General features: G+C 42.9%; 1 protein-coding gene across 2 annotated transcripts in view; it reads left to right on the forward strand.

Moving 5' to 3' along the window:
* tmtc1 (transmembrane O-mannosyltransferase targeting cadherins 1) overlaps window positions 1–26,372 on the forward strand; it is a 175,358-nt gene that overhangs the window by 23,987 nt on the left and 124,999 nt on the right. For both annotated transcript variants that reach the window (XM_073059004.1, XM_073059003.1), the window contains exons 3-4: window positions 1,908–1,981; window positions 5,312–5,488. In XM_073059004.1, coding sequence (XP_072915105.1) covers window positions 1,908–1,981; window positions 5,312–5,488 — 251 coding nt within the window. The remainder of the gene's footprint in view (window positions 1–1,907; window positions 1,982–5,311; window positions 5,489–26,372) is intronic.

Raw genomic sequence — 26,372 nt, forward strand, 5'->3', positions numbered from 1 at the left:
AATTTTAGTTTCATCAGACCATAGAACCTTCTAGCTAGCTTCAGAGCCTCCCTCATGCCTTCTGGCAAACTCTAGCTGAGATTTCATGTAAGTTTCTTCCAACAGTGCCTTTCTCTTTACCACTCTCCCATAAAGCTGTGACTGGTGAAGCACCCAGTTCTATGCGCAGTCTCTCCCATCTCAGCCACTGAAGCTTGTAACTCCTCCAGAGTTGTCGTATGTCTCTTGGTGGCCTCCCTCACCAGTCCCCTTCTTGCACGGCCACTCAGTTTTTGAGGACAGTCTGCTGTAGGCAGATTTGCAGCTGTGCCCTATTCTTTCCATTTCTTGATGATTGACTTAACTACTGTACTTCCTGGGATATTCAGTGACTTGGAAATTTTCTTGTATCCATCTCCTGTCTTGTGCTTTTCAATAACCTTTTTGAGAGTTGCTTGGAGTGTTCTTTTGTCATCATGTGTAGTTTTTGCCAGGATACTGACTCACCAGCAGTTGGACCTTCCAGATACAGGTGTATTGTTACAACAATCAATTGCAACACCTTGACTGCACACAGGTGATCTCCATTTACATGACTTCTAAAACCAATTGGCTGCACCAGTGATGATTTGGTGTGTCATATTGAAGAGAGCGATTATGTCTGCAATCAATTATTTTGTGTTTTATATTTGTAATTAATTTAGATCACTTTGTTAGAGATCTGTTTTCAGTTTGACACAAATGTTTTACTCTGTTCATCAGTGTCAAAAAAAAGCCAAAATTCCCTTCAACACACACAAAATGCTGGTGGAACACAGCAGGCCAGGCAGCATCTATAAGGAGAAGCACTGTCGACGTTTCGGGCCAAGAACCTTCGTCAGGTCCTGACGAAGGGTCTCGGCCCGAAATGTCGACAGTGCTTCTCCTTATAGATGCTGCCTGGCCTACTGTGTTCCACCAGCATTTTGTGTGTGTTGTTTGAATTTCCAGCATCTGCAGATTTCCTCGTGTTTGCTCCAAAATTCCCTTTCCCACTTTGCATTTGGTAAGTCTTTGGCAACACACAAAATGTTGGAGGAGCTCCACAGGTCAAGCATCTGAAGGGAGGTAGGACAAGGTAGTAGGTGATAGGTGAAACAAGGAGAAGGGAAGGGGGTGAAGTAAAGAGCTGGGAAGTTGATGAGTGAGAGGGCAGAATCGGATAGGAGAGGGTAGAAGACAATGGCAGAAAGGGAAGGAGGTGGAGCACCGGGGAGGGGAGAGAGGTAAGACAAAAGGTGAGAGGGAAATAGGGATGGTGAAGGAGAGAGGGGGCAATTAAAGAAGTTTGAGAAATCAATGTTCATGTCTTCAGGTTGGAAGCTGCCCAGACAACTTGATGGCCTGAACATCAATTTCTCAAACTTCCATTAATTTCCTCCTCTCTCATTCACCATCTCCATTCCCATTTCCCTCTCACCTTTTTCCTTACCTGCCCATGTTCTCCTCCCCCTCCCCTTTCTTCCATGGACCTCTACCCTCTTCTATCAGATTCCCCCTTCTCCAGCCCTTTATTTCTTACACTAATCAACTTCCCAGCTCTTTACTTCATCCCTCCCCCTCTCCTGGTTTCACCTATCACTCACTACCTATTGCTTCTACCTCCCCTCCACCCACCTTCTCACTCTGACTTCTCTTTCTTTCCAGTCCTGACAAAGGGTCTTGGCCTGAAACATTGACCGGTTATTCCTTTCCATAGATCGGCCAGCATTGTGTATGTGTTGATTTGGACTTCCAGCACCTGCAGCTTTTCCCGGGTTTGCTGTGTTTTTGGGTGACGAGGCTCTGCATGCAGAGGGTGTATGGGAACACTAAGGAATTGATCCTGCTCTTGCTGATATTTTGAGTTAATGATGTATGTGCTTCTGACAACTGCAATTGTTTCACAGGTAACCGGAATCGTGGGGCGAGCTGATGTATTGGCTTGTGTGCTCTTCCTATTGGCCTTCCTCTCCTACCTTAGGTGTGTATGACTGCAGCCTTCATTAATAAACTTCTCGCATGACAGTGAAGTAAAGTCCGACTCCACGTTTACCTTTACAAGGACCACCCTGACACACGGGGAGAGGGTGTTGTCTGTGTTTGCAGAAAATATTTTTTGTAATGTGAAATCACATCATGCGCACATAAGTATGACACATAAACTTCAGAGGAATGAGTTTTCATTCCATATTCTTATTTTAGTAATTTATGAATCCTGTATGGACAGATTTCCATTATGGAAATAGCCATAATGGGGGAGTCATCTATATGAATTGTTTTGAAGTTGTATAGAAATTTTAGATTAAAATTTATTCTTGATAAGTAATTACTGTTATTGAAATGCTAATTCTAAACATTATCATGGAGTCAATCTGCTCATCGTGCACACATTGAAGTTGCAGCCCATGTAAATTTTGAGACCGTAGTGTTCGTGAACTCTGTCAATCATTTGCAAGTTGCATTCACACCTTTTGGAAGGGTTTCATTCACTGCACATCCTGGAAAAAGGCTGTTAGTTTGTGGCATATATCTTGATGAAAAGATTTAGTGGAACTAGCCAGGCTTTTAATTCCCAAGTTTAGAAAATCATGCCTTGTAAAATTCAGGCCTGTCATAATCACGCTGCTGACGACTGATATGGCATACTGATCAAAGATAGCTTATATAGCAGGCTTGTGGGGGCATATATTATTATTGTTCAATGTTTCATGAAATGTTATGGAATAAATTGACATTATGCAATTCCTAGTTTGGTTTATGTTGTATGTACAAAAAAAAAATTGAATAGGCTGATCCTGTTATGCTACCAGTGCAGAGAGCCTCTGAGGTGATTCCTTCCAACCTCTCTCTCTGCTACACAAATACCATGCCATTGCTTAATTAGAAAATGTGTAGCGAAGGATAATTTCTAATTTAGAAACTTCAAACCATCTTGTAGCCAGCGAACTGTCCCAGTAAACACGAGGATATGTGGGTCAAGAGATCATTTAAAATTTGAGCCTTTATTTATTTTAGTGTCATTAGCGAATGTAAATTTGTCCATCAGTAAAATGGGTGCTTTTTCTGGATGGGGTCGTAATCAAATCCATCCTACCTGAGAATGGTTACTTGTCTGTCAGAAACAGCACAGGGAGTGAAAGCATTTCTAACCTTGGTTTGAATACTAGTGTGTAAGAAACAGAAAATTTGGGGTAAATAAAACCCAAAATATGGCAAGTAAAATACAAATTATGAAAGGGAAAATAAAAACTATTAGACAGGTTTAGTTTTGTTTTTCATGCCACCCACACAGATTTCATTGCAATAGTGTATTGAGATAGTACAAGAGAAAAACAATAATAGGTCATAAATTGGGGGACCGCTTCATTGAGCAGCTCCAAACCATCTGCCACAAGTGGGACATCCCAGTGGCCAAACATTCCCATTCCCATTCCGACATGTTTTTAATAAAAATATACTTTATTCAAAAATAAAATTATGTACAATAAACCATTCAATGACTCTCAGTCCTTTACAAATGTTCCCATTACAGTCTTTACTTTTGCCTTTTGCCACACTTTTGCCACCCACGTGGCACTCTGTTATTCCATATTTACATACACTTGTTCAGAGGTATACACCCCGCCCCACCCCCCTACCCCTCAACTCCCACGGGAGAAGAACCCTAGACTGTGGTCCTTCCACCTGTTCCAACATGTTGATCCATGTCCTCCTCTTGTGTAAGATGAGGGCACCCTGAAGGTGGAGGAGAAACACCTTGTATTCGGTCTGGGTACCCTCCAATCTGATGGTATGAATATCGATTTCTCCTTCCAGTGAACAAAATTCCCCCCATCCCCCTTCCTCTATTCCTCACTCTAACCTTTTACTTCTTCTCACCTGCTTATTACTCCGCCATGAGTCCCCTCCTCCTTCCTTTTGTTCTCATGTCTACTCTCCCCACCTATCAGATTCTTTCTTCTCCAGCCTAGACCTTTCCCACCCATCTGGTTTCACCTATCACCTTCCAGCCAGCCTCTTTTCCCTTCTCCCAGTATTTAATTCAGGCATCTCCTCCCCTCCCCCCCCATCCTCTCAGTCCTGAAGAAGGTTCTTGGCCTGAAAAGTCGACTGTTAGTTCTCTTCCATCAGTGCTGCCTGACCTGCTGAGTTCCTTCAGCATTTGGTGCATGTTGCAACAATAATAGGGTGTAACAGTTACAGAGACCATGTAGAGCAGGCAGACAATGATATGCAAGACCATAACAATGTAGTTTATGAGCTCGAGTCCATCCTATTGTACTAGTGAACCTTTCAACAGACTTATAGCAGCAGGGTAGATAGAGCGAATGCAAGCAGGCTTTTTCCACTGAGGCTAGGGAAGAAAAAAAAACAGAAGACATGGGTTAAGGGTGAAGGGGGAAAAGTTTAAAGGGAACATGGGGGGGGGGCTTCTTCACACAGAGAGTGGTGGCAGTATGGAATGAGCTGCCAGGTGAAGTGGTATATGCGGACTCACTTTTAACATTTGAGAAAAACTTGGACAGGTACATGGATGAGAGGTGTATGGAGGGATATGGCCCAGGTGCAGGTCAGTGGGACTAGGGAGAAAAATGGTTCAGCACAGCCAAGAAGGGCCAAAAGGCCTGTTTCTGTGCTGTAATGTTCTATGGGTAGATGCTGACCTTGAGCCTGGAGGTGCCTGCTTTCAGACTTTTGTGTCTTATGCTTGATGAGAGGAGGGGGGAAGAGAGAATGTCTGGGCTGCATGGGTTCTTTATGTTGGCTGCTTTGCTGAGGCAGTGGGAAATGGAGACCGGGTGTCCATGTGGTATCTCTGATGAAATGAACTGTGTCCACACACTCTGCAGCTGCAAAAGAGCTAACAACAGTCCTAACGTTCTTTTCCTGGAGCTATAGGATTCATACTGTGGACATCATGGTTGTGTAATAGTTAGCACAAAGCTATTACAGCTCAAGGCATTGGAGTTGCAGTTCAATTCTGATGCTGTCTGTAAGAGTTTGTACACCCAATCTGTGAGTGCATGGGTTTGCTCCAGTTTCCTTTCATATTCCAAAGATGTGCTGGGTTGTAGGGTTATTGGTCATTGTAAATTGTCCTGTGATTAGGCTTGGGTTAAATCGGTGGGTTGCTTGGCAGTGTGGCTCATTGGGCCGATAGGACCTATTCCATGCTGCATCTCTAAAACAAAATTTGATAAAAATAAAGTATCAGCTTTAGATATTGGTACAATATTGTACATGATCAGACTGGCTGTAAATAACCAGAACTACCGAGCAGCGTGTTTGAAGATTCTTCTCTTCTTCGCAGGAGTGTGAATTGTAATTACATCGGGGAAAAGTTTCCGCCCACCAGCTCACCAGTTTACTTATTGCTGAGCTTGTTCCTTGGGACCTGTGCGATGTTAGTCAAAGAGACGGGAATCACTGTCTTTGGAGTGTGCCTTATCTACGATCTCCTTGTTCTGTGCTCTAAAAGACTTCTGATGTAAGTTCAAACAATTTACCTGTGTGGCAGACACTTTCTTTTAAAAGAAATACTGTTTCATGAAATAATTATAATCTGTTATTCATCTATGCACTACAGTTATACTGTTGGTTTGGAAGTAGATGCAACAGAAATTGAAGTCGACGGTATTGTTGAGAGGAAATTCACCATTTTTTTTTTTGCTGATTAAGATTCTTATTTATTTTGAATAAACTTGCAACACCTGATAAATATGACACACTTGAACAAACCATTTTTTTTTTCTGGCCACAAGTAAGAATTGCTGGTCAAAGCAAAATTCAAGATCCATCAGATTCCCTGCATCCGTTCTGCTGGTGTTGCCTGGCAGGTGTCTTGGCTATTGGTTAATCCTTTCTGAATCCCCGAGCAGCCATTCAATGCAGTATGGGCGTGGCCAGTTCCAGCTGATTTTTGCCCTTCAGAATTTGTTGTTGGCTCTAGCCATGAAGCCCTAAGGCTTGTGATGGAGGGATGGTTGGATGCTTGATTTCAAGGAGCCCTTTGTGTGTTTCTCCCTTAGTTTTATTACAGAGGCAATGCCGACTTTTGAAGTCTGGTACCTTGCTGGCTGAAAGCCTCTCTCTTTCCAGTTTAGCGTGTCTGAATACGATCCATTCAACGTTCATGCCCATTGTAGCTAATTAATGTGGTGCCCAAGGCAACCAGCTACAGGGACCAGCCTGCAGAACATGCTGGATGAAAAAGCTCACGTGTTTGAACATATATCAGGTTACGGTTTACTGCTGCACAATTAAATGTTAGTTCATTTAATTAAATGTTAGCTACAGGGTGACCAGGGATGGGAGCTCAACATCCAGGGATATTCAATATTCAGGAGGGATAGACAGGAAAGAAAAGGAGGTGGGGTGGCATTGCTGGTTAGAGAGGAGATTAACGCAATAGAAAGGAAGGACATTAGCCTGGAGGATGTGGAATCGATATGGGTAGAGCTGCATAACACTAAGGGGCAGAAAACACTGGTGGGACTTGTGTACAGGCCACCTAACAGTAGTGAGGTTGGGGATGGCATTAAACAGGAAATTAGAAATGCGTGCAATAAAGGAACAGTAGTTATAATGGGTGACTTCAATCTACATACAGATTGGGTGAACCAAATTGGTAAGGATGCTGAGGAAGAGGATTTCTTGGAATGTATGCGGGATGGTTTTCTGAACCAACATGTCGAGGAACCAACTAGAGAGCAGGCCATTCTAGATTGGGTATTGAGCAATGAGGAAGGGTTAGTTAACAATCTTGTCTTAAGAGTGACCATAATATGGTGGAATTCTTCATTAAGATGGAGAGTGACATAGTTAATTCAGAAACAAAGGTTCTGAACTTAAAGGGTAACTTTGAAGGTATGAGATGTGAATTAGCTAAGATAGACTGGCAAATGATACTTCAAGGGTTGACGGTGGATATACAATGGCAAGCATTTAAAGATCGCATGGATGAACTACAACATTTGTTCATCCCAGTGTGGCAAAAGAATAAACCAGGGAAGATAGTGCACCCATGGCTGACAAGGGAAATTAGGGATAGTATCAAGTCCAAAGAAGAAACATATAAAGTAGCAAAAAAAAGCGGCACACCTGAGGACTGGGAGAAATTCAGAGACCAGCAGAGGAGGACAAAGGGCTTAATTAGGAAAGGGAAAAAAGATTATGAGAGAAAGCTGGCAGGGAACATAAAAACTGACTGTAAAAGCTTTTATAGATACGTGAAAAGAAAAAGATTGGTCAAGACAAATGTAGGTCCTTTACAGTCAGAAACAGGTGAATTGATCATAGGGAGCAAAGACATGGCAGACCAATTGAATAACTACTTTGGTTCTGTCTTCACTAAGGAGGACATAAATAATCTTCCGGAAATAGTAAGGGAATGATGGTCTAGTGAGATGGAGGAACTGAGAGAAATGCATGTTAGTAGGGAAGTGGTGTTAGGTAAATTGAAGGGATTAAAGGAAGATAAATCCCCAGGGCCAGATGGTCTGCATCCCAGAATGCTTAAGGGAGTAGCCCAAGAAATAGTGGATGCATTAGTGATAATTTTTCAAAACTCCTTAGATTCTGGATTAGTTCCTGAGGATTGGAGGGTGGCTAATGTAACACCACTATTTAAAAAAGGAGGGAGAGAGAAACCGGGGAATTATAGACCGGTTAGTCTGACATCGGTGGTGGGGAAAATGCTAGAGTCAGTTATCAAAGATGTGATAACAGCACATTTGGAAAGAGGTGAAATCATCGGACAAAGTCAGCATGGATTTGTGAAAGGAAAATCATGTCTGATGAATCTTATAGAATTTTTTGAAGATGTAACTAATAGAGTGGATAGGGGAGAGCCAGTGGATGTGGTATATTTAGATTTTCAAAAGGCTTTTGACAAGGTCCCACACAGGAGATTAGTGTGCAAACTTAAAGCACACGGTATTGGGGGTATGGTATTGATGTGGATAGAGAATTGGTTGGCAGACAGGAAGCAGAGAGTGGGAGAAAACGGGACCTTTTCAGAATGGCAGGCAGTGACTAGTGGGGTACCGCAAGGCTCAGTGCTGGGACCCCAGTTGTTTACAATATATATTACTGATTTAGACAAGGGAATTAAATGCAGCATCTCCAAGTTTGCGGATGACACGAAGCTGGGCGGCGGTGTTAGCTGTGGGGAGGATGCTAAGAGGATGCAGGGTGACTTGGATAGGTTAGGTGAGTGGGCAAATTCATGGCAGATGCAATTTAATGTGGATAAATGTGAGGTTGTCCACTTTGGTTGCAAGAACAGGAAAACAGATTATTATCTGAACGGTGGCAGATTAGGAAAAGGGGAGATGCAAAGAGACCTGGGTGTCATTGTACACCAGTCATTGAAGGTGGGCATGCAGGTACAGCAGGCGGTGAAAAAGGCAAATGGTATATTGGCATTCATAGCAAAAGAATTTGAGTACAGGAGCTGGGAGGTTCTACTGCAGTTGTACAAGGCCTTGGTAAGACTGCACCTAGAGTATTGTGTGCAGTTTTGGTCCCCTAATCTGAGGAAAGACATTCTTGCCATAGAGGGAGTACAGAGAAGGTTCACCAGATTGATTCCTGGGATGGCAGGACTTTCATATGAAAAAAGACTGAATCGACTAGGCTTATACTCACTGGAATTTAGAAGATTGAGGGGGGATCTTATTGAAACGTATAAAATTCTAAAAGGATTGGACAGGCTAGATGCAGGAAGATTGTTTCCGATGTTGGGGAAGTCCAGAACGAGGGGTCACAGTTTAAGGATAAAGGGGAAGCCTTTTAGGACCAAGATGAGGAAAAATTTCTTCATACAGAGAGTGGTGAATCTGTGAAATTCTCTGCCACAGGAAACAGTTGAGGCCGGTTCATTGGCTATATTTAAGAGGAAGTTAGATATGGCCCTTGTGGCTAAAGGGATCGGGGGTATGGAGAGAAAGCAGGTACAGGGTTCTGAGTTGGATGATCAGCCATGATCATACTGAATGGCGGTGCAGGCTCGAAGGGCCAAATGGCCTACTCCTGCACCTGTTTTCTATGTTTCTATGTTTCATGGATCAGTTGACAGACATTTAAAAGTATTTCAGTTGATCAATTAGAACTCTGTTATTGTACCACATGATTACTAGAATGGACTAAGGTGAACTTGGAATCATAAAGTTCTGGAAATACTCAAAAGGTCAGGCAGCATCTGTGGAGAGAGATGCTAATGCTTTGGCTTAACAGTCCTTCATCAGAATTGGAAGTGAACAAGTAAGTGTTTAGTTTGCAAAGAGGAGGAGAAGGGGGGAGAACAAGAGATCTGAGATTGGATGGACACCAGTGCTGCCCTGGTGGTTATGATGGCATGTGAGACTGGCAAATAAGTATTAATTAAAAACTGATCTGGATGGACCTAATGTAAGTGGTTTTGTTCCTTCCCATTACTGTTAGGGTACTGATTACATGTAGAGTGCCTGTCACTGGCCATTCAGTACTGTGTGAGGGTTGTGTGTTATCACAAAGCGAAAATGACGTCTGCGGGACCCAGCCTTTGGTTGGTCAGGTTTATATGTGTAGTCACTTTAAGCAGGGTTTTGGTGGGGCTTTGGCAAACCACCACCTTTACATTGCACTCTTCTGTTGTCTGTTGACGCCAGCACTGCCAAAAGCCATATGCTGTACCGTGAGCTTGCTGAATAATTGATTGGCAGGCACCTATCAACACATTCATCACTGGCAGAATAATGATGGATGAATGGGAAAGTACATGAGGAAGATCCCAGTTGATTGAGAGAGCTCTTCAGTAGCTCCTTAAAATAAAGAGCAACCCACATTAACAGCCATGTTTCATAAACTCAGGACATCCCAGATCAATGGGGTAATAAAAAAGTCTGGTGCAGTCGATTGCATTGCAGAGACCTGAAGAGATAGGAAATCAATGAATCCCCCAAATGAGAGAGGAGCCCAGTTCCCTCTCTTTCCAAAACTGATTAGGATTCACTCTAATCCTGCCTTGGAGCCATATCCAATTACACCAGAATGGCATCTGTTCCTTCTTGATGCTTGACAGCCGACCATCTCCGACGGTGTCGGTAACAAGTGCAAGGGACATCGGGTTACAGTACGAGTATCGGTGTTGCTGTGATCTGTGCATGCTGGTGAGTAGGGTCCTTTCCTCACAGAGGTAAGTATGAATCTCCTCAACTTGCTTGTGGAGGCCATGTGAATGAGAAGCAGGAGCAAGCCGCTTGAGCTTACCCTGATTGGAGATGATTTGGTTGTAACCTCAGTGTTCCATTCTTATCTACCTACAGAACCTCACACTCACTTGATTATCAAAACTCCATGTAGTTCTGACTTATTAAGTATTAAAGAACTCGGCTTCCGTTGGCTTTTGAGGAAGAGAGTTGCAAGGATTGACATCCTTTTGATAGATTAGTGAGTCCCAGTCATTGTTTCCTCTTTTGTCTCTCTGAGCACCCTGCTCAGCCCTCAGGATCTTGTATGTTTTGATCAAGTGCCTTTTCACTTTTCTAATACCTGGTTGATACAAGCCCAGCCTGTCAAACCTGCCATCCTGACATAACCCATTCTTTCTAAGTAAAGCTCAGAACTGCTTGCAATATGGTAACATCTTTCTTAAGTCAAGAGTATAACAGAGTGCGCAAAACTCCAGACATGCTTTCACCAATGGCCTCCTGTCACTGTACTGCGCAGGTGTTGCTGAAACTAAACGTGTTTGCCACTTGCAGCTAAATAAAGCCCAGATGGGCATCCACATTGCGTGGTTGATCGTTATACCATGCTGAGACGGAGGAGTGGGTTAAGAACTAAATTGCTTGATAAACAGTGGTCTATACACACCAAATGTGAGCTGACAGCCTTGTCTGGGTTCTGTAAACAGCCGACTGTGTTGTATTGCCTGGTTGAATACTTGAAAAGCTCCAAAGCCAGGAAATGCTCCCTTGATGTGAGATGTATTCAACGGCCCTTTACAAACCTGGCAGGGCCTGGAAGTTCTCCACCACATACAGAATCCATTGGTTTTGCCTCTGGCTCTCAGCAATGAAGCCTGGTTAATTTTTAAGCTGTGGTATGTGCCTGCTCGTAAAGAAACATTACATAATACATTACATAATATAGGACAGATATTTGGCCCATTCTACTAGGGTCAGGTGACACAAAGCAGACAGAAATCAAACCTGTGATCTTATGATCAGTACAATGTCAAAGTCGAGTTTATTGTCCTGCATAGGTGCAGTGAAAAATTTACTTGCAGCAGCTTCACAGGCAAATACCCAACATATAAGCAGCATTCACAAGAAAAACATATTAAATGTAACTTCTACACAATTTAACAGAAAGAACAAAATGAAAACCAAGACCATTTTCGTGCAAAGTGATGAAATCATAGTTTTGCTGTACTGAGGTAGCGAATAGGGCTGTGCTGGTTGGTTCAAGAACCGAATAGTTGAAGATAAATTGATGTCCTTGAACCTAGTGCAGTGTGACTTCAAACTCTCTACCTCCTGCCCAGTGGTAACTGTGAGAAGATGGCGTAGACTGGATAGTGGGGAACTTACATTATAGACATTGCGTTCTTGAGGCTACGCCATCTGTAAATACAACTGATGGTAAGGAGGGAAGGTCGCAGATTGAGGAATCGTTTCACAATTTATTACCAGTAGTGACCCCCCAACCCTGAATTCACTGTTGATGTATGTGGTAAGTTGGCACTTATCCTCAGTGTATCTCCTAGAATACTGTAATTTCTGAGCAAAGTTTGGGCTAATCCCCATGGTGAGACCCTGTTGTGCAGGTACGCAGTATGTGAATTGTACCGAACAAGCCTTGCCCAAGAAACAACTGAGAAAATCGTTGACAGCTGGGAAAACTGGCTTAGCATGATGTCAAAACTGTCAACAATTTCACAATTTATTAGAAGTCTGTCAGTGCTTTCAAATTAAAATGAGCACAATTAAAAGCTACGAACCACATTCATAAGGTATGTACTACCCAAGGCATTTCTTTGTCCCTCATAGCTCACCTTCTCTGGGAAAATAAACAGTGTTGTTCCTGTGCCAAATGTTTGCAGTTGTTGCTCCATTGGGCGGATTCTCCAGCCTCGAAGTTAGCTAGTTACCTTAGTATTTGTTCAACTCCATGAGAATCCCAGCCCCGAGTGCTCTCGGGAGAAGGTTAGTGAAGAGTGGGCAGCCAGACCGCAAATAATCCAAGACTTAATGGAAATGACCTTGCTAGGTCAGGTCACTAGTATGAGATAAGGGAGTCAGCACAGATGTATTAGCAGCAATTTACATTTGACTAACTTGGGTAATGTGACCGATACTGCATATTTGGACTTCCTAAAGGATGTTCATCAAATATCATATGACACACATTATTTAATTGAAACCATTGAGATTAAAAAGATCATGACAATGAGGGTGCAAACTTAGACAAAGGACAGAAAGCACAGTCACGATGAATGGGAGCATGTTTCTATCTGTTTTCCTAATCTGCATTTCAGAAGTACATTGCTATTTTTAAAGCATTGTGTACTATCATGAAATGGATTGGAAAGTTTGTTACAAATAAGGTCTACCTAGGTTCTCTTTCCCCTTGTTCACATTTCAAATCTTTCCTACATCACCTCCCCCCCCCCCCCCCATGATCAAGACTCCTCACCTTCCGCACCTGGTTCCATCACCCACACATTGATTCACCTTTCCTAATCCTTTCTTGTCTGCCATCATTTCCCCCCAACCAATTATCTGATCCCATCATTCCCATTTCCTCCACTACCCTGCTCCATCTGCTTCATTCTGTATCTTTTACTACATATTACTCACCATTCTCTGTCTGAACAGTTCCCCCACTTTCCTCTCCCTCACTTGACTCATCGTCTCCCCACACCTCCCAAGTAGTTCCACTTCATGTCATCCCTGCCTCTCACTCCTACACTTCTGACAACAGGCTGTCTTCCCTCTCCACACTCAGTCCTGATGTAGGATCTAAGTCTGGAAGTTTGACTGACTGTTTGCCTCCACAGTTGCTGCCTGAATTCTTCCAGATGTTTATTTCTGCTGAGCATTAGGACACTGGCACTTTTTGATATGAATCAATGACCTGGACATTGGGGCACAGGACATAATTTTATAGAGGGAAGGTGAGTCCAAATTCAAGGAAATATTGAATACTGAGAACATCCCATTTCCTCCACTACCCTGCTCCATCAGTAAATACTGAGAACATACTGAGGACTTATTTAGACCGAAGAAATAAGTAGGTCGGAAGATCAGAATATAGTTTATATCGCGCCATGAAATTTGTTAAGTTAGCAGCAGCAGTTCAATGTAATACATGATAATATAAAAATAAATAAATTACAGTAAATATATGTGTATGTATATAGAATACATTATAAATAGGCAAAAACAGAAATAATTTATATTTTTTTAAAAAGTGAGGTAGTGTTCATGGGTTCAATGTCCATTTAGCAATCATATGGCAGAGGAGAAGAAACTGTTCTTGAATCGCTGAGTGTGTGCCTTCAGGCTTCTGTACCTCCTTCCTGATGGTAACATTGAGAAAGGGCATGTTCTGGTTGATGGGAGTCCTTAATAATGGACGCTGCCTTTCTGAGGCACCACTCCTTGAAGTTGTCTTGGGTACTATAGAGGCAAGGAGCCAAGATGGACAAGCAACACACACAAAATGCTGGTGGAACGCAGCAGGTCAGGCAGCATCTATAGGGAGAAGCACTGTCGACATTTTGGACCGAGACCCTTCATCAGGACTAACTGAAAGGAAAGATAGTAAGAGATTTGAAAGTAGGAGGGGGAGGGGGAAATGCAAAATGATAGGAGAAGACCGGAGGGGGTGGGGTGAAGCTGAGAGCCGGAAAAGTGATTGGCAAAAGGGTTACAGAGCTGGAGAAGGGAAAGGATCATGGGACGGGTGGCCTCGGGAGAAAGAAAGGGGAGGGGAGCACCAGAGGGAGATGGAGAACAGGCAGAGTGATGGGCAGAAAGAGAGAAAAAAGAGGAGGGGGGAGAAAAGCTAAATATATCAGGGATGGGGTAAGAAGAGGAGGAGGGGCATAAACGGAAGTTAGAGAAGTCAATGTTCATGCCATCAGGTTGGAGGCTACCCAGCCAGTATATAAGGTGTTGTTCCTCCAACCTGAGTGTGGCTTCATCTTGACAGTAGAGGAGGCCATGGATAGACCTATCAGAATGGGAATGGGACGTGGAATTAAAATGTGTGGCCACTGGGAGATCCTGCTTTCTCTGGTGGACAGAATGTAGGCGTTCAGCAAAACGGTCTCCCAGTCTGCGTCGGGTCTCACCAATATATAAAAGGCCACACCGGGAGACCGAACGCAGTATACCACACCAGCTGACTCACAGGTGAAGTATTGCCTCACCTGGAAGGACTGTTTGGGGCCCTGAATGGTGGTGAGGGAGGAAGTGTAAGGGCAGGTGTAGCACTTGTTCCGCTTACAAGGATAAGTGCCAGGAGAGAGATCGGTGGGAAGGGATGGGGGGGATGTATGGACAAGGGAGTCGTGTAGGGAGCGATCCCTGTGGAAAGCAGAAGGGGGGGAGGGAAAGATGTGCTTGGTAGTGGGATCCTGTTGGAGGTGGCGGAAGTTACGGAGAATTATACATTCAAATCTCTTACTAACTTTCCTTTCAGTTAGTCCTGACGAAGGGTCTCAGCCCAAAACGTCGACAGCCCTTCTCCCTATAGATGTTGCTTGTCCTGCTGTGTTCCACCAGCATTTTTGTGTGTTGCTTGAATTTCCAGCATCTGCAGATTTCCTTGTGTGAGCCAAGATGGAGCTGACTAACTTTACAACTTCCTGTAACTTCTTTCGGTCCTGTGCACACCCCCCTCCCTCCATACCAGACAGTGATGCGGCCTGTCAGAATGCTCTCCATGGTGCATCTGTAGAGGTTTTCGAGTGTTCTAGTTGACAAACCAAGTCTCTTCAAACTCTTAATGAAATATTGCCAGTCTTGTCTTCTTTATGGAGGCATGTCATAACACAGATTCACATTAAATGCCACATCTTGTCAGGGCAATGAGGAAAGACATGAACTAACTAGTACATAGAAGATTAGTGTATAGTGCAGGCCCTTTGACCCATGATATGTCAACTTTATAACTCTCTAAAATCAATCCAACTCTTCCCTCCTACACAGCCCTCTATTTTTCTATCATCTTTGTGCCTATCTAAGAGTTTCTTCAATATCCCTGCACTATCTGCCTCCACCATCATTCCTGGCAGGGTGTTCCATGCACTCACTACTCTGTGTAAAAAAAAACCCAACTTACTTCTGACATCTCCCCCATACTTTCCTCCAAAGATCTTAAAATTATGCCCCCTCGTACTAGCCATTTCCACCCTGGGAAAAAGTATCTGGCTGTTCACTCTATCCATGACTGTTATCAAGCCTCCTCTCATCCTCCTCCTCTCCAAAGAGAAAAGCCCTCGCTTGCTCAGCCTATCCTCATTGGACGTGCTCCAAGCAGCGTCCTGGTAAATCTTCTCTGCACTCTCTCTAATGACTCCACATCCTTTATAGAGAGCATTAACACATTGGGGGCTGTACTTGTCACACTCATCATTAAATAGGATAGATTGTGAAAGCGAATTTAGAAAAAAGGCACATGGAGTTCCTGGCTTTGTATTGCGATGGATAAAGCTAAAAAAACAAGGAAGTTGCACAAATCTTTTCTGAATTAAGGGGAGCCCCTGCCGGGGTAATGTATTCAATTCAGGGTCGAAGATGGGTGGAGGAAGTATTTTATTAAATTTTTTGTTATGGGGAAACTGGAAGCCTAGGGTGTTCCTCTCAAAGCAGAGAAGGTTAAGAGGAGATTTGATGGAGTTCAAAATGTGTCAGTAAGGGAAATGTCCCCAGTGAGTGGAAGAGAGGGTTGTGATACAGATGCAAGTTTCAGATGATTGGCAAAATGTCAGAACAGAAGGTGGTGAAATTATTGAAACACATGTCGCTGTTAAGGAACTTGACAGATTAGATGCGTAGTTAATTTCTCCCCTAGCTACGATGTTCAAGACTACAGGTCAGAGTCTTGAGGGTAAGGACTTGGCTGTTCAGACTGAGATGCGAAGACCTTTTTTAACCCCAAGTTCAAGTTAGGATTTTCTGCACCCGAGAACTATGGGGACACAGTCCTTGTGTATATTCAAGATAGAAGTTGATGGATGTTATTAAAGGAATCACAAATGTGGGGTTAATACAGGGAATGGCACTGAGGTAAAAGCTCAGACATGATCTTATCAAATGGAAGATCAGCACTTGCCTGCTGCAGCCTCTTTAATGTGTTCTTGTGCAGTAATATCTTGTCTATGGTGCAAGTTGTGACTGGGAATTCCTTGCTTGAAAAGATGAATGAAGCAGATGAATCAGTAATGTTCAAAACCAAATTGAACAAATATTTGAAGGGAAAATAATTGTGGCTGTGGGAAAAAGCAAGAGAACAGGATTAATTGAATAGCTGAACCAACAAACCAACACAGCTATGCAGACTGACATGTGGCCTCCTGTCTTGCATCATTCCATTATTTGCATAGTTTACATTTGCATAATGAGCGGCTTCTCGTTCATTAATCTCTTGAGTTTAAATGTATATTAAAATGCTTAAACGCTTGATGCACCATTTTGATTCGATGATAGTTAATTTCCTTATTGCAAGAAGTCCTCTTGTTTTTGCCTTGGTCTGGACAGAAATCTGAAGGAAATACCAGGGATTGTTTCACTGTGTGGGGAATGGAGAGAGGTCAAATGCTGGACTGAGTGTTGTGCTTTGTGCCGATTCTTTCAGTGAGCATTGGCAATGAGCCCGCAGCTTCTGACAGATGAGCTCAAAGTTTTTGACAGCTAGCCCAGGGCCTGATCGAGTCTCCTTGCGGGAAGCCACTCAAACTTCGGTTCTCAGCACCCCATGTACATGTCGGGCTTACAACATCAGATTTGCACAGTGTGGTCACTCACATCAACTGAATCAGATGAACATAAGAGACATCATGCAGTTAAGTTCATTGTAGTGGACTTGGATATGTTTTTCTTTAATAAATGCTGTGCTGTCTCATTCATCTCTTCTCTCCATTTCTGGTGAAAGTCTCTGGGGGTGCCTTGTTCTTGCAGATGTTTAGTTTCTTCCAAATATATCATTCACTGCTCCTTTTCAAACACTATTTCTGGCTGTCCACTCTTACAATGTCAGGAGATTGTGGGTTTACTTTCAGTTGAACACCACGGTCCAGGCAGACACTCTAGGAAGGAATGTCAGAAGGCCTGACGTGCTCGTTCATTAACCATTAAGTTGACCACAAATAGATATACACTAGATTTTCCCTGGTGTTTAAACCAGAGCTTCAATGCAGCACAGTTCAAAGAAGAGAATGGGACATTTCTCTGGGGATTTTTCAGGTTAAAGAGTCAAAGTCAAAATTTGTATAGCTATGAAACATTGTTCTTCAGCAAACTATGTCCACGCGAATCCTTTTCAGCCATCTGCGCAAATCCAGCTTGTCTGCATTTAGGTCTCTATCCCACTAGCCTTGCTGACTCAAGTACCTCTCTAAATTTCTCTTGAACACGGTGGCTGTATCTGATTCCAGTTCCAGATATAAACCAGTCTGTATATTTAAAAAAAAAATTACTCCCTCAAATCTTCTTTAAAGTTCTGTCTTCTGACCTGAAACCTATGCCTTTTTGTTTTTGTACCCCTGGGATGGGGAAAAAGATTCTGACTAGCCATATCTATGGTTCTTATAATCTTTTGTTGTTCTTTCGGGTCACCCCACAGCCTCCTTCAGTCCGTGGAAAACAAGCTCACCCTATCCATTCTCTAACCATAGCGTCAGAGCGGTTAGCGTAACACTATTACAGCACTGGTTGGAAGATCAGTGTTCAATTCCCGCCACTGTTGGTAAGGAGTTTGTGGGTTCTCCCTACAACCACATGCTTCACCTCTGGGTGCTTCGATTTCCTCCTGCATTCCAAAGGCGTACAGTTAAGGTTATAGTTATGGGATGCTGTGTTGGCCCTGGAAGTGTAGCAACACTTGTGGCTTGTCTAGTACAAGTCTTGCTAATTTGATTTGATGCAAATGATGCATTTCACTGTATGTTTTGATGTACGCGTGTCAAATAAAGCTCATCTTTACAGAGTCCTCCAATCCAGGCGGATTCCTGGTGAAAGGTCTCCCTGCTCTCTGCAGAACGGCCACAACCTTACAATAGTATTGCAATCAACATTGCCCGACAGTTTTCTGAAGTATTAACACATTATGTCAAATTTATATTCTGTACCCAGACCTTTGGAGGCAAGCATGCCTTATGGCTTCTTAAGAACCCTATTGATTCATGTTGCCAGTTCAGGGAATTGTGATCTGAATCACAAGTTCCTCTGTTATCAATATTCCTCAGTACCTTACCATTTACTGTGGATGTCCTCCCATTATTTGTCTTCCCAGAATGGATTGCCTCACACGTGCAGGGATTAAATTCTCTTTATCGACGTTCTGCCCAACTTTCTATCTGCCTTAGATTCAGGAGCCTTAGACAACTTCCCATGCTATCTTCATCAATATTATCATGGCATTTTTTGTGGGAATTTGCTTTGTAACAATTGGCTAATCACAGTACATCAGTGGCCATGCCTCTGCGATCCAAGTGTAATGGTACTAGTTTGCTGCTCCCCTGCCAATGACCATGGGACCACTTGCCACATAATGGCATAGCTAGTGGAGCTGTTGCCTCAGAGTGTGAGAGACTCCGATTCAGTCCTGTCTTTGGGTGCTGTCTGTGTGGAGTCTGCGTGTTCTTCCAGGTGTCCTGAACGCTTGCGGTTTGCCACTTTAAGTTGCCCATAGTGTGTTGTAAGTGATGGAATGGGGGGGAGAATAAAAATAGGATTTCTGCAAATGGGTGTTTTAAGGTTTGCATGAACTCAGTTGGTTAAAGGGCTTGTTTGCATATTGCACCTCTCTAGGGATTTGATTGTTGGCAATTGGCTTTAGTTCCAAATGCATCACGTGGCAGCATGTTTCCTGACAACTTACTGGCAAAGAAGTTGACCTTAAACTTTTGAGACACATTTCTGTTACCCAGAGCAAAACACACAAAATGCTGGATAAACAGAGCAGGTCAGGTGACATCTATGGAGGAGAATAAACAGTTGACGTTTCAGACTGAGACTGTTCATTAGGGATGCAAAGGAAGGAGGCAGAAACTAGAATGAGATGATGAGGGGAAGATGTACAAGATGTCAGGTGATAGGTGAGATCAGGTGAGGGGATTTGTGGGTGGTTGGGGGAGTGGGGGTGGATAAAATGAAAAGCTGGGAGATGATGGGGGTAGAGGTAAAGAACTGAAGGAGGAGTCTGATAGGGAAGAACCACTGGATCTCTCTATATTGTTTATTTGTCTCCATAGATGTAGCCTGACCTATTGACTTCCAGTGTTTTGTTTGTGTTGCTCTGTATTTCCAGCATCTGCAGAATCTCTTACCCTGTCCGTTCTGCTGTCCACCTGTCTCCGAGTCTCGTGCCGCTTTGGGTCACGGGCTCGGTGCAGTCTTCCACTTGAGTCCGGATCCCAGTCCTGGCGCAGAGTGGGGGCCGTCCTGTGTCACACTGGCTCTTTCGCAGTGCCGCAGGTGGGCTGTCTTGTTAAGGGCAACATGCTGTGTTCAAACTGGGCACTGCAACTTTGGACATACCATTTGTGACAAGATAATTTGTGGTTTAATCAATGAGCAAATTCAGTCAAAGTTATGAGAAACAGGGTTTTATGTTCGGAAAGCACTGAGGAATTCTGTTTACTTTGTCTAGGATTCCAAAGCATTGAGTAAGACTGGCATGAATAACTGCTAAGAATGTAGTGGAACCCACCTGTGGATATGTGCCAGTTCAATACGATTAAGCATTAATCCTAAGAAAAAAAAGTGCCTATTAAATGTATTTGGACAAATACTTCAAAGAGCAAGGAAGGAATTGAGGCAGATGACATTAATGCAGAAAAGTAGAGTTGGTATAGGTAATATGGTCAGCAGAAATATGGTGTTCTGAAGGGCCTGTTTGTGTCCTGTAGAACTCCATCTCATTGTCATTGACAGGGGAGTACACCAACCCCTGCCTTGTAGACTGTTAAGGTTGTGTTTTAAACATATAGAAATATAATCCAGTAATTTTCAAAAAAAAAATTGCATTTGTAAATCAATTAGCAGTAAATTTAATTAACATCACTAATTAAGTAATAGAAATGCACATAAAATGCTGGAGGAACTCAGCAAGTTGGGAGGGGAAATAAGGAGTCGATATGTTGGGCTGAGACCCTTCATTGGGACTCCATTGTCTCAGGTCTTGGCCCGAAGTGTCATCTGTTTATTCCCCTCTACAGATGCTGCCTGGCTTGCTGAGTTCCTCCAGCATTGTGTGTGTGTTGCTCAAGATTTCCAGCCTCCATAGAACCTTTTGTGTTTATAAAAACGTACCACTTCCTTGTCTTTAGCATGTGATGCCCCTTATTCAGTGGTCAGGTGGTGTTGTAGTTCTGGCAGTTTAAATCCGGCACAGATTTCGCTGGGATTGGAAACTCTGGATTATTGTGCTGTCCTGTGATTGGGAGCAGCCCAGAGAGAGGATGGGAGAAACGAGCCAGTCCCAACATCAGTGCTTGCAGCAAAGAAAAGAATTTGTTCCATGTAGTGGGCTGTAGCCTTGTGGTAGGGAGCATAGCAACAATCCGTGGTGTTGCCAGAGAAACCCTGTCAGGTAATGTGTTGTCAGAGGTGTGTCATGGATACGGTGCCTCCCATCATTGGAGACAGCACTTGGCTGTAGGTTCTTGTGGCATCATTGGTGTTGAATGCTGCATGTTGGTGGGTGACTGGAACAGGTCTTTGACCAGACAGGGTAACCATGGTGATTTGCAGTGGAACCCACTGAGATTTTATAAATATTTCCTTTTAAGTGAATTCAAATTCTCAGTGCAGGTAGATTTGAAAGATTGAACCTTGCCTTCTTGCTCCATAACTAGATCCCTAAAGCATCTCCGTGGTGAATTGCCACTGGATCCTTTGTGGAAAATTATGTACTGGTTTAACTCTTCATCATGCAGTTGAAATAATCTGTGCTTAAAGTGAAATGTATTCATAAAATGTATTCATTTTCTAAAGTTTTGTGTGTGTCTTCAGAAACCATATTTTTAAAAAGCTACAGATCAAAGGAAGCTTTCATTAAAATTGAATGAAGGAATTGAATTTTTAATTGCAATATATAATTTAAGATGTTTTGTAATACCTTCTAGCATGCTCTGTTTGCTTTTGTTGGCTACAAATGTTCTGGCTCAGGGATTTTCTATGAGAAAGCAGTCCTTGTTGCAAGAGGATTGGTTCTTGTCAATCTTGTGCATTTGTGCAACAAGGGAGTTTGGGAAGTCGAGGTTGGAGCATCCAATCACAAGCAAGAGAAAATCTGCTGATGCTGGAAATCCAAAGCAACACACACAAAATACTAACAAGAGAAAATCTGCAGATGCTGGAAATTCAAGCAACACGCACAAAATGTTGGAGGAATTCAGCAGGCCAGGCAGCATCTATGGAAAAAAGTATAGTCGACGTTTTGGGCCGAAACCCTGGGTCCGAAATGTCAACTGTACTTTTTTCAATAGATGCTGTCTGGCCTGTTGAGGTCCTCCAGTATTCTGTTTGTGTGTTGGTTGGAGTGACCACCTGGTATGCGCACACTCCTTTTATTTAGGTAACTCAACAAGGGATACCCTGTTATCCAGGCAGTTTATGCATTCTCCATTACCTGAGACCATTTATCCTGAGGCTATCCTCTCACCAAACTTCAAAAACTGAGCCTCTGTACCTCCCTCTGCAACTAGATTCCCGACTTCCTCAACAGAAGATCATAATGTTATAATATCTCTTCCTTGCTGACGATCAACCCAGGCAAGCTTCAAAGGTGCATGTTCAGCCCACCTATCGTGTCTAAACACAGCTCTATAAATGCACTAATGACACTACTCCTGTTGTGAATCTCAGATGCCAACATGGTGGCATGCAGGGCTGCAATAGATTGGCTGGTTGAGTGGTGTCGCAGCAGTAACCTTGCACTGGATTCGCAAGGCCAGGTGATTGATTGTGGACTTCAAGAAGGAGAGGTCAGGAGAACACACACCAGTTCTCATTGAGCAGTGAGCATTGCAAAGGATGAGCAGTGTCATGTTCCTGGCGTCAACATTTCAGAGGATCTATCCTGGGCCCAACACATTGATGCCATCATGAACACCCTCCAGCAGCTTTATTTTGATAGGAGTTTGAGGAGATGTCGTGCGTCACCAAAGACTCTTCAGTTTTCTGTAGATGTATGGTGGAGGCCATTCGGCCTGGTTGCATCTCAACCAGATATGGAGGCTCCAATGTACAGTATCACAAGGAGCTGTGGAGTGTTTTATTTTCAACCAGTTCCATCATGGGTGTAACCTTCTCTACCATTAATGACATCTTCCGGTGGCAACACCTCATCCAGGGCATGTGCTCTTCTTGTTACTGCCATCGGGGAGGAGGTTCAGAAGCCCCAACATCCACACTCAATGTTTGAAGGGCAACTTCTTACCCTCCACCATCATATTTCTGATTTGTCCCTGTATCCATTACACCTTATCTTCTGTACTATTTATTTATTTTTGTAACAGTAATTTTAAGACTTTGCACTGCACTGCTGCCATTGAACAACCAATTTCACACCATCTAAGTCGGTGGCAATATATTTGATTTCTCACATGCAGACATTGACATAATGGATTCATAGAGTCATACAGGAAGGAAAGAGGCCCTTTGTTCCAACTCGGACATGCCAACCAAGAAGCCCATAAAGCTGATCCCATATGCCCACATTTGGCCCATATCCTTATAAACCTTTCCCATTCATGTAGCTGTCCAACTCTTTTCTAAAATGTGTTATTGTGCCTGCCTCAGCTACTTTCTTTTGGCAGCTCTTTCCATATATGTCCCACACTCAATGTTAGAAAATGAAGTTGCCCCACAAGTTCATGATATCTCTTACCCCTCTCCTGAAACCTATGCCCTGTTGCTTGACTCCCTAACCCTGGCAAAAAGATATGTTGTGAGGTAACCACTACCACAAAATTACTTTAAGATTTAGCTTAATTAAAAATAAAATGGCAGCTGTGCTTACATATTGCCTATTATAACATCATAAGTTCTTACAGCCAATCGAACACCTTTGATGTTTGGTCACTGCTGTAATCGAGGAAACACCGTACCCAATTTATACAGAACAAGATCCCACAATTAGCGGATTGTGAATGGTCAAATAATATATTTTTTAATGATGTTGAAGGATAAATAATCCCATGAACTCATTTACTTATTGGATAAAGCAAAAAAGCACAAGAGTATTAGTCTGGATTGTATGCTGGAGTCTCAGGGGTAAGATTTGAACTCCTGACCTTCTGATTGCAGTGAATGAGCTATCAACTGATATAATGCAAAAATGTGCAATCTGGACACTGTGTGCAGAAGAGATTGAGCATGACTTTCCTTTTAAAAATAACTATTTGATGCAGAATATGTTTCTGTTCATACAACCTCATCAAATGGCAAATGGCAGGTTTGACTGAGAGTAGCAGGAAGAGATAATGCCGCCGTTTTACTCTGCGATACTATTCTTTTGTCCAGAAGGAAGTAATCTAGCAGAAAGAAGCCTATTGAGATATAATATCGTTTTAAGTAGGGTTGAATTCTCTTTTGACGTTCAGTAGCTTCCAGTAAGATAATACAGTTAAGAAGTACTTCAGCATGGTTTGACGCAGTGCCTCAGAATGGCTTCTGACTGTTCTTATCACAACATCATTAAAACATCATTTTCTAAATTGAGCAAATACTTTTTTCAAAAATTAATTGAATCATTTCCCCCAGTCATAATCCACAGAAGAGTAAGAAATAACAGAGCAAGGAATTGCATTTTTTTTTCAGTGATACATTAAGTGATGAGTTGATAAATATTTATTAGGATTGCCTGGAGTTAACTTTGGCTGCATCATTGGCAGTTCTGCTTTAACAGATATTTCTGGAGAGGTTTTGGGAGCTGTCAAATTCCTTTTGGTTAAATGCTGTTGAAGAAGCAGAGGCTGTTCACGGAGGTGGCAATGGTGGGGGGGGGGGGGGGTGTGGTTTGAACTCTTGGTCAGCAGAATTGTCCTTGTACATAACCAGAAGCAGCAGGTGGTTTGACCTTGTCAGGGTACACTGGAGTGTCCTCGGAAATTGCTCTCTGCCAGCCTGCCACTGGTGGACTGGCTATCTGAGGAGAGGAGAGATATGAATTCACATTTAGAGGATCGAAATATCACACACATTAGGATACACCAAAAAGAGTTCTCCATCTATGACAAAGGAAAACATTTGAGCAGAAATCTTCAAGCAGGAAAATGGGTATCAGCTGCAGGCTTTTATCTTCTGGCCCTTTGATTTTAAAAAAGAAATACCTTGCAATTATACCCTGCCTTCCAATCTTGGGGTGTTTCTCAGCACTTTATAACAATAAAGTTTTTTTTTGATGTACTGTTGTTGATCTTATTTTTCCCCAAACAGCAGCTGTGGCTCCTTTGATCCAGCTCCATTTATTGTTCTTCACACAACATATAGAGAGGTGTTTCTTGATGTCTGACCTCAATGGCTCCTCCACAACTGAGATGTGTAGCCACATGGAAGGTATTGATACCTTTGAGAAGGAGCTGATTGCACCTTGCAGCGCTAAGTGTGCATCTCTGCAGGTCAGAGCTTTCCTAGTTTTGATAAATTGCTGAGGCTTCCTTCAGGCAATCAGATTTATCAACTTCAGCGAAAAAAAATATTTTTTCCCTTTCCTACCAGTTGCTGTGTGCTCGTATTAAAGCTACTCCTCTCATAATTCTCAATGACGTCTCCCCTCGGCTTCTTTTGTTACGAAGGAAACAACCAAAGGCTATCCAATCTTTCCTCATTTCTAGACAAAATTTTCCAAATCTAGCTGCACCCACTCACAAATCTCCTCTTCACTCTCTGCAGTGTAGTAAGCACCTTTTCTGTCATGTGGTGACCACAGATGTCTGTCAAAATCCAGCTGTGATGTAACTGGTTATGGGCACATTCCTGCTCTTGTATACCACATTTCAGGTAAGAAAAGAAAATGCCCCCACGTGCACTTCTAACGAACATTGACCATGTCTTGCGCTGTTTAATAGTCAGTGGTCATGCTCTCTGAAGTCTGTTTGCACCTTGACACACCTCATTATCTTTCTAATTTAACTATCTAATTTAACAGCACAATTTTCTGTTTTGACTTCCATTTGGCACCTTGCTATCCAACTGATTAGACTATCTCAATCTTCCCCCCCCCCCCCCCCACTGTCATCAACATGGCTGCTTACTATTCCTTTAGCCAACTGAAATGTCTCTGACTGCACTCAACCACTTGAACATCACTACGGAGCAAGTAGCTATCCTCCACCTTCAGTGATCACGACCATCTTGACCAGATGGTGAAGTATAACTCCAATGCAAATGTAGGCAGCAGAGCTACCATCTGCACAGGAAGATCCCGGGCAGATGCTTGGGCCAAAAGGTCTGTTTCTGTGCTGTACGACCGAATCCCCCCTGCAGCAATGTAATTATGACCCGATAGCACAATTTGAGTAGTAAATATCTCCTAAATGTCCAGGTCGAGTTCATTGTCATATACACAGTGCGAAGGAAAACTGGCTTACAGAAGCATCAGAAGCACGTAGTAGAACTAATAAGAATAAAGATAAGTTATATACAATTTTTTTTTTACAAGAAAACCCAATTAAAACAAAGTTGACTTTAGTGCAAAGGGGTCAGAGTGATCATAATGTGTTAAACCATAATGATTAGGATTATGCATTCTCTTTCAAGAACTGCATTGTTGAAGGGAAGCAGCTATTCTTGAACTTGGTGGTGTGGGAATTCGGGCTTCTGTACTTTCTGCCTACTTGTAGCTGCAAGAAGATGCCATGGACTGGATGGTGGGGATCTTAGGCGATGAATGTTGCCTTTTTGAGGCAGCACCTCTTGTAGGTACTACTAATGGTGAGGTGGGATCGCCAAAACCATCTTTGAAATTGCATCATGGAACCTTTAAATCTATCTGAGAGGATTGGCAGGGCCTTGACTGAAGCTTAACTGGACGCTGCACCTTCAGCGCTGTAGAACTACACTGAAACACCAATCATGACTATGTGGTTGGGCTCCTGGTTGAGCCTTGAACCCACAACCTTGGATTTGGGTCTTTCCTGAGGCTTTGCT

Source organism: Hemitrygon akajei, chromosome 10 (genome assembly GCF_048418815.1).
Source record: "Hemitrygon akajei chromosome 10, sHemAka1.3, whole genome shotgun sequence".
NCBI classification, from domain to species: domain Eukaryota; kingdom Metazoa; phylum Chordata; class Chondrichthyes; order Myliobatiformes; family Dasyatidae; genus Hemitrygon; species Hemitrygon akajei.